Source organism: Myotis daubentonii, chromosome 15 (assembly GCF_963259705.1).
Source record: "Myotis daubentonii chromosome 15, mMyoDau2.1, whole genome shotgun sequence".
Taxonomy (NCBI): domain Eukaryota; kingdom Metazoa; phylum Chordata; class Mammalia; order Chiroptera; family Vespertilionidae; genus Myotis; species Myotis daubentonii.
Genome location: NC_081854.1, coordinates 20,003,926 through 20,019,476, shown reverse-complemented (window position 1 = coordinate 20,019,476; position 15,551 = coordinate 20,003,926). Strand labels below are relative to the sequence as shown.

General features: G+C 50.6%; 1 protein-coding gene across 2 annotated transcripts in view; it reads left to right on the top strand.

The window, feature by feature from the left end:
- The first annotated feature begins 236 nt into the window (after positions 1-236).
- SPTBN4 (spectrin beta, non-erythrocytic 4) overlaps positions 237-15,551 on the top strand; it is an 81,484-nt gene continuing 66,169 nt past the window's right edge. For both annotated transcript variants that reach the window (XM_059666517.1, XM_059666516.1), the window contains exons 1-4: positions 237-398; positions 2,380-2,554; positions 12,881-13,032; positions 14,268-14,441. In XM_059666517.1, the coding sequence (XP_059522500.1) occupies positions 2,395-2,554; positions 12,881-13,032; positions 14,268-14,441 (486 nt within the window). In that variant the 5' untranslated portion in view covers positions 237-398; positions 2,380-2,394. The remainder of the gene's footprint in view (positions 399-2,379; positions 2,555-12,880; positions 13,033-14,267; positions 14,442-15,551) is intronic.

Genomic DNA, 15,551 nt, shown 5'->3' with positions numbered 1-15,551 from the left:
CTGTGACTGTGGGGTGTGCACACTGTGACCTGCTGAGACCCTGTCGGTGTGACCGTGGGAGTATGTGACTGTGTGATGCTACCTCTGGCCCCACGAGTGACCTGTGTATCACACGCCGCGCCGGGCGTGTGGCCACGCGTGGGCCAGCAGCGGGAGGACGGGCTGGCGCGGGACGCGGGCGGGAGAGGGTCCCGGGGGCGCGCGAGCGCGTCGGCCGCGCGAGCGGGGGAGGCGCGGCGGCGGCGGCGGTCGCGGCGGCGCATGCGGATCCGGCGGAGAATCCCGGCGGGCGAGGCCGAGCGGAGCGGGGCGGCTCGGGGCCCGGCCGAGGACGCTGGCTGGGGGGCGGTCGGGCGCCGCGAGCAGCGGGGACGGCGGCACCGCGGCCGCGGGCCCAGGTGAGCACCGTGGGGGCGGCAGCCCCTCCCGGCGGCATCTCCCACCTGCCCCGGCATCCCTCCCCCGCGCGCGGTGGCGGTGGCCTGAGCCCTCAGGGTCTCCCTGGCTGGGGGGAGGCGAGGGTCGAGGGCAGAACGAACCCGCACCTCCCCACCTAGCGCAGCCCCCGCGCCGCGCGTGGGTCTCCCACCCAGGCCTTGTCCTTCCAGGCCCTCCTCCGGGGGAACGGCGGCGAGACTGCAGGGAGAGAGGCGCGGCCGCTGAAAGGTTACAGCATCTGCTCCCACCTTCAGCCTTGCGCCCCGCCAGCCTTTGCTGCGGCCACAGGACACTCCCTCCCATCCTCCACCCCCACCACCTTCTGTCTCCATTCAATCGCGTCATGGCCAGGGCTGCTCCGGGACTGCTCCCGGGCGGCCTGAGAGCTCACGAAGTGTGAAGTGCCTCCCCATCCCGAAATGGAAACAATTATGTTCACTGTTTAACAGGGAGAGAAACTGAGGCCCAGAGAGGCCAAACTAAAGATACTGGGTTAAAGATGCAGCAAGAATAAAGCCGGACTTGAACTCGTTTCTGCCTGACTCCAGCACAGGCACTTTGATTTGCTATGTGACCAGAGAATGAAAATATTAGCAAGGACCATGCTCCCATGCTCCCATGCTCCCTGCATCATTAACCAGTTTCATCTTCAAACACCCCTGGGAAATGGGTACCATTGTAATTACCCTTTTACAGATGGACAAATGGAGGCCGAGAGGGGAAGTGATTTAGCCAAGGGCACACAGGTGGTAAGGGGCCATGTGCCAGCTTCCCATGGAAGAAGGGGAAAATAACAATGGGTTTTTGAGTGTCCATCAAAAGAGACAATCTCCACCGCACTGACTAAGACCTAGACCTGCTTTCCTAAAATCTAGTGGCCTGGCCACTGTTCCCTCCTTTCTTAGTGCTGGAATCAAGCCTGGGGTCCCAGATGGCAGAGGAGGTGTGTCTGATGTACCCCACCCCCTCGAATTTCATATTTGCGATCTGGCAGTGTTCTAGAACACAGCTCCAGTCAGGCGAGATGTCAGCTAGCTGTTGCCACAATAACGCTGCATAAGAAACGGCCCTCCAACTCCGCGTCGGAAAACTCGTAAGCCTTTACGTAGCCACAGAGTCTGAGGGCAGTGGCTTAGGTTGGGCTCATCTGGCTTATTCGTGTGTTAGGGTGGGGAGGGGGCTGTTGCCTGTTGGCTGCTCTTGCTGGTTTGGCTGGAACACCTGGGGCTCTGGCCCTAGTGCCTTGCAGTGCTTTTCTCATGGCCATAGTCAAGCACAAGCAAAAACATGCAAGGTCTCTTGAGTCCTAGGGTCAGAACTCACCCACACCTCCACCTAAATCTGTTCATCGAAGCCATGTGGCCAAACCCAGAGTGAATGGGTGGGGCATGCCCCCACCTCACTCCTCCAGCCCTCCCATTGCCACCGTAGGAGAACACTGAAGGGTTCTATGACAGAGGGTGTGGCTATAAGGAAGAATTGGAGCCATTGGTGCAATGACCACGGGCAAGTGAATTAACCCCTCTGTGTCTCGGTTTCCTCCTCTGTATAATAAATAGGCCTAATAATAGCCTATCTTTAGGGAATTTGTGGGAATTAAATAAGATAATGCACATAAAGTACCGAGTACAGCGCAAGTACTCAATAATGTTTGTTATTACTGCATTATAGAGTTCTATTGATAACAGTGTTATCATTCTACCAACAACAACAGTGACAATTTGCCAGGCCCCTCCGCTGTGCCCGCTAACCCAGGTGCTTCACCACAGCCCTGTGGTGTGGTCAGGGTGAGCATTATGGTCATTATTATTATGGCCACTTTAACGACAGGGAGACTGAGGGCGACAGAGGGGACAGGACTCACAGCCAGTCACTGTTGGAAGTGGGATCCCTGAGCTCAGGCCCTGCTTCCAGCCCTAACCTCCCTCTGCCCATCCCCAGGCCTCGCCCTCCCGGATGGCCCAGGTACCAGGGGAAGTGGACAACATGGAAGGCCTGCCGGCCTCTAACAACAACAACCCTGCAGCCCGCTGGGAGAGCCCAGACCGGGGCTGGGAGCGGGAGCAGCCCACGGCCCCCTCACTCTTCGAGTGCTCCCGGATCAAGGCCTTGGCAGGTACCTGGAAGAGGACCGGGGTGGGGGAAGAGAGGGAGGGGGCTGCTGGGGTGTTGTCTGTATGCCTCAATGTCTGTTCCTAGATGGCCTGGAGGATGGGAAGACAGTTATCGACACTTAGAACTTGAATCTTTAGACCAGCACTGTCCAGTCGAACTTCCCATGATGATGGGAAAATGTTCTCTGTCTGGGGTGTCCAACTGCACTAGTACTTGCAGTTATGAGCACTTAAAATGTGGCCAGTGCCTCCTGATGAACTGGATTTGTAATTTTATTTAGTTTTATTAGTTTAGATTTAAATGTGGCCTATGGCTGCTGTATGTAGCGGTGCAGTCTTAGGTCCTTAGGGACGTGTACAGTCCCAGAAACGTGGAATTCCTCAGAATCCTGAAATGCTGAAATGCCAGGTTTTAGGACCTTAGAATGTCAGATTCGGAGATGCTTTGAAACTGAGACTTTTAGAAGTGGAGGAGACTCTTGTAAACAAAACTTTATAGTCACAGACCTTAGGAATTTTAATCATTGGCTCCTAGGACCTCAGATCCTTAGACATCTAAGCTCTAATATACATAGAGGGTTATAATCCTAAGCTTTTAGAATTTCTGAATAGAAATGTGAATCCTGAGAACTTTGAGAAGAATGACCAAACCTTCCTGCTTTAGCACTGAAGCCCTCAGGGACAACTGGGGTTGTTAGTCACCTACTTCGATGTTTTAGTACAAAAAAACAAAACCCAGAGAATTATAGAGTTACTAGAGGCCCGGTGCACAAAATTCATGCACTTGGTGGGGGATGGGGAGACAGGGGGTCCCTCAGCCCAGCCTATGCCCTCTCGCAGTCCAGGAGCCCCATGATCAATTGCCCCACAGAGGGAGGCCCCACCCACCCCCTGCAACGCCACCGGCCAGGTAGCCTGGGCCTCCTTCTGCAGGGCCAGGGCTCTGTGTTCGGTCGCCTGCAGAGGGAGGCCCTGCCCACCCGCCGTAGCCTGCCCGTCAGTGACCTGGGCCTCCCTCTGTGGGGCGATGGTGGGGCGATGGTGGGCCCCCGACCAATTGCATTGCACTGGCCTTGGCTGGCCTGGCGCCAGTGCGTGTCATTGCGTGGTCATCGGACGGTTGTTCTGCTGTTTGGCCGTTCGGTTGATTTGCATATTATGCTTTTACTATTATAGATAGAATCTTAGAACCTTAGACCTTCGGAATTGTAGACCCTTGAACCTTACGACTGTGTATTCACGTGGCTTTAGGACCTCAGAAGAGTTTAATCATCAGCCTTAAAACTTATAACCAAAGACCCTCAGAGATGTGTAACTTCAAAATTGTAAGCCTTGAAAACATTAGACCCTTAGCACCTTTGACCCTTGGGATGTTAATGTCTCAGAAAAATGGACTGTTATACACATAAAATATATCCTATCTAATAAAAGAGAAAAATGGTAATTGGCGTACGACGATACCCTTTTCATTGGCTAATCAGGGCTATATGCAAATTAACTGCCAAATAAGATTGGCAGTTAACTGCCAACTAAGATTGGCAGTTAACTGCCAACAAGATGGCGGTTAATTTGCATATGTAGGCACAATGCAGGGAGGCGAAAGGGAAAGCAGGAAGAAGCCCCCTGCCACTGACAGTGATTGGAAACCCAGGGGGGAGCTAAGAGCTGGGGGGCAGGGCAAAGGCGGCCCTGGGGCCGCCTTTGCCCTGCCCCCTAGCCATGATCGGAGAATCAGGTGCCTTTGCCGCCCTGGCCAGTGATAGCAGGAAGTAGGGGTGGAGCCAGCGATGGGAGCTGGGCACAGTCGAAGCTGGCAGTCCCGGGAGCTAGGGGTCCCTTGCCTGGGCCTAAAGCGAAGCCCATGATCGCGGGGCCGCTGCAGCTGCGGGTCCCCGCTGCCCGGGCTGGACGCCTAGGCCAGAGGTGTTAGGCCTGGGCAGGGGCGGAGCCTGCAACTGCGGGGAGCTGGGGGTCCCCTGCCCAGGCCTGACACCTCTGCCAGAGGCTTTAGGCCTGGTCAAGGGGCCGATCCGGTGATTGATGATCGGAGGGTGATGAGGGTCAACTCCTCTGGCCGAGGCATCAGGCCTGGGCGGGGGGCTGAGCCGGGGATTGGGGGGATATGATGGTCCCCTTGCCCAGGCCTGAAGCCTGGGTCAGAGGCGTCAGGCTTGGGCGGGGGGTGGAGCAAGCGATCAGAGGGAGATGGGGGTCCCCTGCCCAGGCATGATTCCTGGGCCAGAGGCCTCAGGCCTGGGCGGGGGCCAGAGCCAGTGATCAGGGGGAGATGGGGGTCCCCTGTCCAAGCCTGACACCTCTGGTGGAGGCGTCAGGCCTGGGCAAGGGGCCGATCAGGCGATCGGAGGGTGTTGGGCGTCTACGCCTCTGGCTGAGGCATCAGGCCTGGGCTGGGGGCAGAACCAGTGATGGGGGGAAATGAGGGTCCCCTGCCCAGGCCTGACGCCTGGGCAAGGGGCCGATCCTGCGATTGGAGGGTGATGGGGGTCAACGCCTGAGGGCTCCCAGTATGTGAGAGGGGGCAGGCTGGGCTGAGGGACACTCCCCCCGCCCACACACCCAGTGCACGAATTTCGTGCACCGGGCCCCTAGTATTGTTATAATCATAAAACCATGAAACCCTAAAGTCAGAATCTTAGAATTTTAGTAACTCAGCATTTGACAATCATGGGATCTTCAATACTACGATTTTTGGAACTTTAGAATTAAAATATGTGGAGCAGGGTGTCGAACTCAAAGGCCTCTGGGGAAGCAAGTGACATAGATGAGTGAATGGACTGGGGGCTGTAGTCAGCTAGCGAAAAATGCCCTGGACACCAGATCTCACCAGGCCCAAAGTTGCTAGCTTTGATGTTTATCTGCAATTTCCCAATTAAAAAGAATGTTGAACCAAATTCAAGCCATGGATTGCCAGCTTCCTCTGATTTTGGAACCTAGAATGATCTAAACCAGCGGTTCTCAACCTGTGGGTCGCGACCCATTTGGGGGTCGAACGACCCTTTCACAGGGGTCGCCTAAGACCATTCGAAAACACATATATAATTACATATTGTTTTTATGATTAATTACTATGCTTTAATTATGTTCCATTTGTAACAATGAAATTGGGGGTCACCACAACATGAGGAACTGTATTAAAGGGTCGCGGCATTAGGAAGGTTGAGAACCACTGTTTAGATTCTAAACATATATTCATGAAAACTTAAAATCATACCTTTAGATTCTTAGACACTTAAAAACATATCATCTTAGAATTTCAGAACTTATTATTTCATCCACAAAATATTCAGTGCCTGCTCTGTGCCTGACCTCTGTTGGACAATATGAGGAACATAATGGTGACTGAGCCAGCTCTGGCCCTGCCCCTATAGGGCTCCCAGTCCAGCGGTAGAGTTAGATGCAGCCAGATAGTGATGACCCAGAGGGGTCAGGGCCGGGATGGGGGAGGCACAGGCACAGGGCTGTGATGGGAAGCCCGGGGGCTGTAGGAGCCCAAACGAGGTGCCGGCTTCAGTCCGGAGAGTCCAGGAATGCTTCCTGGGGGAGGAGATGTCTAAACTGAGGCCTAAAGGATAAAGAGTAGTGAACTTTGGGTAGAGAGTGCAAGATTATTCCAGGCAGAGGGAACAGCGTATGCAAGATCTCCAGAAGTTGGAAGCGACTTGAGTGAGGGGGTACAGATGGTGAGTAAATGATGATGGGAGAGGAGCCACATATTGAAGGGCCTTGTAGGCCACAGTGAAGGGTGTGAGGACGCCAGGGAGCAATGGTAAGATTTTAAGCAGAGGTGGGATGGGGTAACATGAAGATCAGGGACTTTTCAAATCTTAGGATCATGGACGCACAGAACATCAGTGCTGGACCTCAGACAGCAGCCAGTCCAGAGAAACGTAGAGATCCCCTGTAAGAAAAAAATATTTCTCATACATTCCCTGTGTCTACTTAAATTATTGTAACTGTGGTTTCTTAAATGCACACAAACACATAATTCTGTTTCTATCTCTTATACCTACAGTTCCCTACAACTAAAACACATGATATCAGACTCCAGACCAAAACCACAAAACCAGTAACATTCACATTCACAGTAACTTGGCGATGCTACTATTCTGTGAAACCTTGTTGCTGCTCAAATGCTACTATGACCTAGACTCTAGGATACATTTCCATTTGCATCCCTTTGCCTGCTTCTCTCGTAGTTTTTCTCGATTCAAACTAAAGCCAAATCTTTGAGCAGAGTCCTCCATAACATATATAGCATGAAGACATCTAAGAAATTGTCTGAAATGAGGACATCTGTAATAGTGTCAATAATAAAAATAAATTTGAAAAGAAAGAAAAAAATTGTCTGGACCTGTTGCTCAGAGAGTTCCCTTAATCACGCTCCACTGTCGTGGCCCATTGCCATTATCATCTGTGTGAGGCCCCTCTCCTCTTTATCTATTCATTTACTCTCTTTTATTCCCATATCTCACATCAATGCCTCTCCCCTATAGGTGACCATTCTAATAATTTTTAAAAATAATTTTTTCTTGATTTCAGAGAGGAAGGGAGAGGGAGAGAGATAGAAACATCAACGATGAGAGAGAATCATTGATTGCCTGCCTCCTGCATGCCCCACACTGGGGATTGAGCTCGCAACCCGGGCATGTGCCCTGACCGGGAATCAAACTGTGACCTCCTGGTTCATAGGTTGACTCTCAATCACTGAGCCATGCCAGCTGGGCCCATTCTAATAGTTTTTAATGCACATCTTTTCCTTCGCATGTGGGTGATCTTTAAAAATGTGCATTGCTAATTAGTGTGTGTGCAGACATATATTTTAACTCTTTGTTGAAGTATTACATGCACACAGAAAGGCTGGTAAATCTTGAGTGTCCAGCATTTCCACAAATGAGCACCCTCTTGTAACCAGCCAGCAGATAAGGATACAGAATATGGCAGCCCAGACAAGCCCCACTCTGGCCACCTCTCTGTCCCTGCATCTCAAGAATAAAATCTGTTCCTCACTTCCAACAGTGCACATTCCTTTTGCTAGTTTTTGAGCTCCACATAAATGGAATCATGCAGCATGCACTGTTTTGTGTCTGGCTTCAGCCACTCAACACTCTGCCTGTAAGGTTCATCCCCCTCTGCCTGTACATGTAGGTGTTCCTTCATCGCGGTACAGTATGCCACAGGGTGGCGAAGCTGTAGCCTATCCTCTTGATGAGCAGTTGGGTTGCTTTTAGGTTAGGGCTCTCACAAACGGGACTATTGCAAACTAGCAATTGCTAGTATTACAAAGTATTACCAATAAAGCTATTGCTGCTTTAAACTTCCTAGTACATGTTTTTGGTGGGCAGACCTCTCATTTCTGGATGGCTTAGACCCACCACGGAGGGACATTGTTGGATCATAGGATAGGTGTATATCTAACTTCGGTACAAACATTGCCAGTTTGTAGCATTTTACATTCCCCTCAACAGTGTGTGAGTGTACAACCAACCAAACCTTGCTATGGTCATTCTTTTTAATTTTAGCCGTTCTGGTGGTGTGCATTCTCTTGTGGCTTTAATTTGCATTTTACTGATGACTAATAACAACTAATGAGGTGGAGCACCTTTTCATATGTTTATTGACTATTTGGATATCCCGGGAAGTGCCTATTTTCCTGCCTTTTTCGGATTGCTTTTCAGGAGTTCTTATATATTCTGGGGCCAAGTCCTTTGTCATATGTATGTGTTGTGAATATTTTCTACCCACTCTGTGGCTCATCTTTTCATTTGCTAAATGGTGCCTTTTGATAAACAGAATTTCTCAACTTATATATAGTCTAATTTAATAATTATTTTCCAGATGGCTAACATTTTGTGTCTTCTTTAAGAAATATTTGCCTACTCCAAGACCGTGGAGATATTATTTGATGTTTTCTTCTAAAAGCCTTGTTGTATTCCTCTCACACTTAGATTTATAGCCCAAATGACATTTATTATATTTATTGTGTACAGTGTGTGTGGGTCAGGTCCCCCCACCCACATGGATATCCAGTTGACTCAGCTCCACTTATTGAAAAGACTTTCCTTTCCCTCCTGAACGTCAGTGTCACTTTGTCGTAAACCTGGGAGCCCTAGATGTATGGGTTTGTGGGTGCAGGTGTTGCTGACTGATACAAGTTTTGTCATATTCTAGATTGCATTTTTTTGCATGATTTTCTCATTCAGCAATGTCTTAAGACTCATCCATGTGGCTCTGGGTACATCTAATCTGTTGCTTCTCACTGGTGCATGGAGTCCTGGGTGTGTATTCATCATATTTGACCCCTCCCTTCCCAGTGATGGACAACCAGGCGGTCTCCAACCCTGACCCAGCTCCTTGCCACCCCATCCCCACATAGCACGTCACTGAACATCCTTCTATGTGCTGTGAACCAGTGTGACAAAGTTTTGGGGACACATAGGGGAAAGAATTGCTCGGTCATGGGGGTGTACACTTGTTTAATTGGACTGGTTGTTTTCAAAATGGATGCCCCAGTCTATAACTTGCACCAGCAGGCATGAGGATTATGATATTCCATATTTCCACCAATATTCATGGTATTCTCCAGCTTCCTAACTATTCCCAGACTAATATCAAAACATACCACTTACATATTAAGTCTCTCTGTATCCTTTCTCCTTAACCAGTAATGGATAAAGGAGTTCTCCCTCTGCCCATGGAAGTGTCAATGTATTAAAGATATGAATAAATTAAAGTCTCATTCTAAGGAAATGTATCTCACTTGTGATTGGTGATTGCCACAGTGGAGAAGAGCATATGGATGATAACTCAATATGAGCAATGGCAGAGGTAGGACAATTGTGATTTGGCTCAGAGTCTTGACAGCCCAGAGGTACCTGTGCCAGCTAGATCCTGGCAGGAAGCCAATGGCCCCCTCAAAGGGATGAAACAGAGGAGAGTTTAATGAAGGGCCACATACAGAGGTGTGGGCAGTGGAGACCCCCAGGGGCTGGGGCTGGGCAGGCAGTGGTGAGATGGGAAAGAGGCCTCCCCAGCAGGAGCAGGGGATGCAGGAGAGGAGCCAGGTACTGCCAGAAGCTGGTCATGCAGGGAGGCCTTTCTTCTCTCCTCTCATCTGCTGTCTAAACACAACAGAAAGTCTGAGGCCTTAGAGGGCTGGGAGGCCAGTCACACAGTCCACACGGAGCAGGTGCGGAAAAGTGGTGGGGGCACTGGAAGGGCAACGGAAGACACACTCACTGATGGCAAACACTCCGTGTCATCATAGGTTGGAAGTGCACTCGGGGACATGTTTGGTTTCACCCCTACTGTTTTTATAAAAACGTAAATCAGTTGCAACATTTAAAAACAGGGAGTTTTTGCCTTTAGAAAATACAGATGTTTGGCTCCTCATGGTGTCACATGATATGGCAGCACTGGGCCACCATCTTCAAGACTCCAGACACGGGCCCACGTGGGCGCTGAACCTGTGAGGAGGGCCTCGTTTTCCCATTTCAGACCCGCCTGGTCCCCTGGGCACTTCGGTTCTGGACATGTCAGCTCAGCTCCGTGCTAATAAGATCGTAATCACAAAAATCAAACTCTCACTGCATGGTCCTTTATGAAGTCGCCATCCAGGTGGTCCAGGATGTGTTCCTATTAGTTTTCTTTATTTTGTCATTTCATCAAGTGAAATGACAAAATAAAGAATGTTCTCTTGGGTCCTTGTCCTCCAAGCATGAGTCCCCAAACACCCAGGGTCCCCCAGGACCCACCGAAGGAGCCCTGATCTATTCCAAATCCCTCATTTGCAAATGGGACTATGGAGGCCCAAAGAGGAGAGAGGACCCTGGAAGCCACACAGCCGGCCATCTCCTGGCGGCAGGCTGAATCCAGCTTCCTCGTTCTGGCACCACTCTGGGGACGCACTGAAGTTCCGTTTGGCATCAGCATTGGCAAATCTGCTGTGGGCCTGGGCATCAGCGTTCAAAGGCAGAATAACCAAACATTAGGGAAGTGCAAATCAAAACCATATCGAGACACCATTTTATACCCACTAGGATGGCAATAATAATAATAATAATAATACCTAGGAAATAACAAGCGGTGGCGAGGATGTGAGGAAATTGGAACCCCCATACATTGCTGGTGGGAATGTATAATGGTGCAGCCACTTTGGAAAATAGTTTGGCAGTTCCTCAAAAGAGTAAAGATAGATTATCAAGCCGTTCCTCTCCCAGGTATATACTCAAGATAAACTGAGAACGTGCCCACAGAAAAACTTGCACCTGAATGTTCATAGCAGCATTATTCATAATCACCAAAAAGTGAAAACAACCTGAATGTCCCTTAACTGATGAATAGATAAGTAAAATGTAGTATATCTACACATGTAATAGTATTTGGCCAGAAAAAGCAATAAAATACTGATACATGTGACAACATCAATAAACCTTGAAAACATTATGCTAAGTAAAAGAAGCCAGACACACAAAGGACCATCTATTGTGTGCTTCCACGTATATAACATGCCCAGAACAGAGAAAACATATTAATGGTACCTAGGGCTGAGAGGAGAGTGAATGGGGCGTGACTGCTAATGGTTACAGGGTCTCTTCTTGGGGTGTTGAAAATATTCTGATATTAGACAGTGCTGATGGTTGCACAACTCTGTGACTAGACTAAAAGCCACACTTTAACTTTACACTTTAAAAGAGTGGATTTTATAATATGTGTAGCTCATACTAAAGCAGTTGTTTAAGAAATGAGCAGGAGACTCCCAAACCGTCTCTCTGTGAGCAAGGGAGGCAGCAGTTGCACACACTCTTCCCCTCCCCTCCCATCGTTAGTGTCACCTGAGTGCAAAGGAATCAGGAGGCCTTGTTAAAATTAAATGACAAAGTTTTATTCAAGGATCTTAAGATTTGCAATTCTGGCAACACTACTAAGACCCTGAGTGTTCCAAAGGAAAGAGGAAAGCTGAGTAAAAAGTGCATTCTTGAGAAGAATCAGTCCTGCATTCCTAGCTTCTGGATTGGTCTGAGAGGGTGACCTGCCAGGTGTCAAGTGTCTGGACACATGAACATTTTCCCCCTAAGTTCTTCTCATGAACATTCTTTCCTAAGTTCTTTGGAAGGTTATCTGTAGGATTTATATCTATTTCTAGGCATTGATGCACAGCTGAAAAGTTCAAAAGTTAAGTCCTCAGGCTAGCTAAAGTACAATAAATCTATTCCTCACGTTTCAGCCCATTCTAATTTAAGTAATTTTGTTAGCTTGGCTATGGTGAGTCCATTTTGTTTTTCACTCTTTCCTCTGCAGTCACCCTCCTCTTCCTCACCCTAAGGAGGTCGGATATGCAGTGTCTAGCTGGCAGTCCAGTTGCTAGGGAGTGGGAAGCAGGGCTCCTGCCCTCAGGGAGCATTCAGTGTAGCATAGTCCTTCCTCTTCGTTCCCCACAGCCAGGTTTTACTTTTCCATCTCTACTCCAATATGCCCTCTTCTCACATTCCCACAGCTCTGCCCTCCTCCAGCTTGGATCTCTCTCTCCTGAGTCCCTTCCCCAGTCACCTCCCTGGTCTCCTGGCTGCCATTCTTGCCCTCTGTGACCCCCCCTCCCAGACAGCAGCCTGAGATATTCCCGAAACACAGCTGTCATCTTGTCCCTCCCCCAGGGGCACCTCCATGGCTCCCTAGTATATTATCTGTGCCCCAACTATACGGAGCTCTGTGACAGAGGACTCTGCCTTATTCAGAGCCTAGAACAGTGGGGGACACATGGTAGGCGCTCAAATATTTATTGAATGAACAGAGCCAACTGGGATAGAAAACAGGGAAGGCTTCTTGTGGATGTGATATCTCAGGAAAACTTTAAATATAGTTTTATTTATTTTAGAGAGGAAGGGAGAGGGAGAGAGAGATAGAAACATCAATGATGAGAGAGAATCATTGATCAACTGCCTCCTGCACACCCCCACACTGGGGATCCGAGCCCGCAGCAGGGGCATGTGCCCTGACGGGAATCCAACAGTCACCTCCCGTTCATAGTTCAATGCTCAACCACTGAGCCAGGTGGGATGGCCTTTTTTAAAAAATATTTTTATTTATTTCAGAGAGGAAGGGAGAGGGATCTCAGGAAACTTGAAAAGACAAAGGAGGCTGTCTTCAGGTGGGCAGCGGCCCAGGGAGGAGGAGCCGACTGCGCAAAGACCTTATAGTTTTGGAGAGCTGGGCCTGAACAGTGGGCGGTGGGGGCCTGGGCTGAAGCTGGAATGGGGGTTCCTGGGGAGGTTCCTCGGGGAGACGGGGGCTCATCAGTGCCTGTCCTTCAGATGAGCGGGAAGCCGTGCAGAAGAAAACTTTCACCAAGTGGGTGAACTCTCACCTCGCCCGCGTTGGCTGCCACATCGGGGACCTCTATGCCGACCTCCGGGACGGCTTCGTGCTCACGAGACTCCTGGAAGTGCTGTCCGGGGAGCAGCTGGTGAGGGGGCGTGGGGGGCTGGGGGGGAGGGGTTGGCCCTGGGGTCTCTGGCTGGGCTAGGACTGGGGCCTGGCTAAGGGATGGGTGGAGCGACCCGGAAGGCGCAGGTCGGTGAGAGCGCCTGCACTCGGGCGGCGAGGCTCCGGCACAGGGGCGGGGCTCCGGCACAGGGCGGGGCTCCGACACAGGGGCGGGGCTCCGGCACAGGGCGGGGCTCCGGCACAGGGGCGGGGCTCTGGCAGAGGGGCGGGGCTCCGGCACAGGGGCGGGGCTCCGGCATAGGGCGGGGCTTGGTTGTGAGGAACCTGGAGGTGAGGGCCCTGGCTGGGCGGAACTCTGGGCTTGGGCGGGGCTCTGTTGGACCGGGCTAGTGCAGTGGCAGGGGACAATGGCTCTAAAACAGCAGAACCCTGTGGAGGGGTCTGTGGATGAGGGTGTGGCTGTCATCGGAAGGGGATGCCTTGGTCGTGGGCGTGGGGGGACCCGACAGAACTCTTGTATGTGTGTGGCTTGTGTGGGTTACGGTTGTATTTCTGGGCTTGGGTGGGGCTTCATCGCGCAGGATGGGGTTCTGATAGAGCTGGAGATTCACTCCAGTCCAGAGCCTGGAGCTCAGAGTCGTGAGGGGCATGGCTATAGGATAGAAACTGATGCCTTTGGAAGGAATGGAGCTAGGAACCAGGGGAGAGTCTTTGGATGGGGCGGGGCGTGATAGGAATGGGCGAGGCTCCAGCCGGGGCCTGAAAGGGTGTGGCTGTAGAACTCGAGGCAAAACTTTGATAGCCTAAGGCCACCTATTGGATAGGAGTCCAGTGGAAGGGCCGGACTGCGGCCACAGGCAGGGGCGGAGCTTAGCGCTCAGGTGTAGTTATCAGCTGGGAGGTGTAGCTTTGGTAGAAGCGGGGCACAGGAACTGGAATGAGCCTGGAAGGGAACTGGCTCTTGAAAGGGTCAGGCTATGGGAAGGAGAGGGATTCTTTTTTAAAAAATTTATCTTCATTGTTGAAAGTATTACAGATGTCCCTCCCCTCACTTCTTCCCCCCACTGACGGGGGGGGGGGGGGCGGGGGGATTCTTTAGGATTGGGTCTCGGGTCTTTGATGAGGCTGCAGGAGTCTGGTCTGGGCCTGGATATCCAGAGGCCTGACTACGGGGCTGACGTCTTTGAAAGGGGTGGTGCCGGGGCACGGGGTTCTAGGTCTGGTCCTCCATCTCCCAACGCCCCGCCGCCCTAGCCACGGCCCACGCGCGGTCGCATGAGGATCCACTCCCTGGAAAACGTGGACAAGGCTCTGCAGTTCCTGAAGGAGCAGCGCGTGCACCTGGAGAACGTGGGCTCCCATGACATTGTGGACGGGAACCACCGGCTGACCCTGGGGCTGGTCTGGACCATCATCTTGCGCTTCCAGGTGATCCCCAGGTGTTCCCTGCCCAGCCGGCCTCCTAAGGTGGGGCCTGAGGGGGGCGTCCCCCATCCACTCAACCATTCATTCGTTCATTCATTCACTCCAACAAGTTCTAATATGCTCCAGCAACCCTGTTCCAGGGAGTGGAAATGAAAATAATGATAAAAATAATAATCATTGCCCCAGCCTGTTTGGTTCAATGGATAGAGCGTCGACCTGCACATTCCAGGTTCAATTCTGGTCAAGGCCATGTACCTCAGTTGCAGGGTCCTCCCCGGCAGGGGCTCATGCAGGAGGCAACCAATCCATGTGTTTCTCTCACATCAGTGTTTCTCTCTGTCTTTCCCTCTCTCTTCCACTCTCTCTAAAAGTCAATGGAAAAATATCCTCGGGTGAGGATTAAAAAGAAAAATCATTATCACCACCAGCATCACTATGATCATCATTTTTATGTTTTTTACTGTGTTCCAGTCACTGTTCTAAGCATGTGGCATTTAATACATACAACAACCCCCTAAACTAAGTAGTTTTTATTATTCCATCTTACTGGTGAGGAAACAAGCCCAGAGAAGTGAAGTAATATGCTCAAGATCACACAGCTGGGTAGTGGAGCTGGAATTCAAATTCCGACAATTTTGCTTCAGTTCAGAAACAAAATAGATTTTCTGCCTTTGTTGATGGACAATAAACAAACCTATAAAAATATAAACAAGGGGTGTATGGGAAAAGTACCAGTTCTAGGCAAAGAAGAAAAAAGAGCTGTGCAGAAGAGATTATAAGTCAGTAAAAGATATAAAGTATTAAGTTGATGGCATTGATATTTTAGATTGGGTGACCAGAGAAGGGCTCTCTGAGAAGCTCTTTGCTAAACGACATATGAAATTGAAGGGAGAACGCATTCCAGATAGGGAACACAGCAGATGCAAAGGCCCTGAGGTGGCATGTTGGATGTACAGAAAGGCCAGAATGGCTAGAGAATAGGAGGCCAGAGGTGACTGAGGAGATGATATCAGAGGGGCTGCCAGGGCCTAGGTGATCTCTGATAAGCAGTTTGGATTTTATTCTGTCTGACATGGGGAGAGATTGGAGAGTTTTATCAAGAGGCGAGGCATA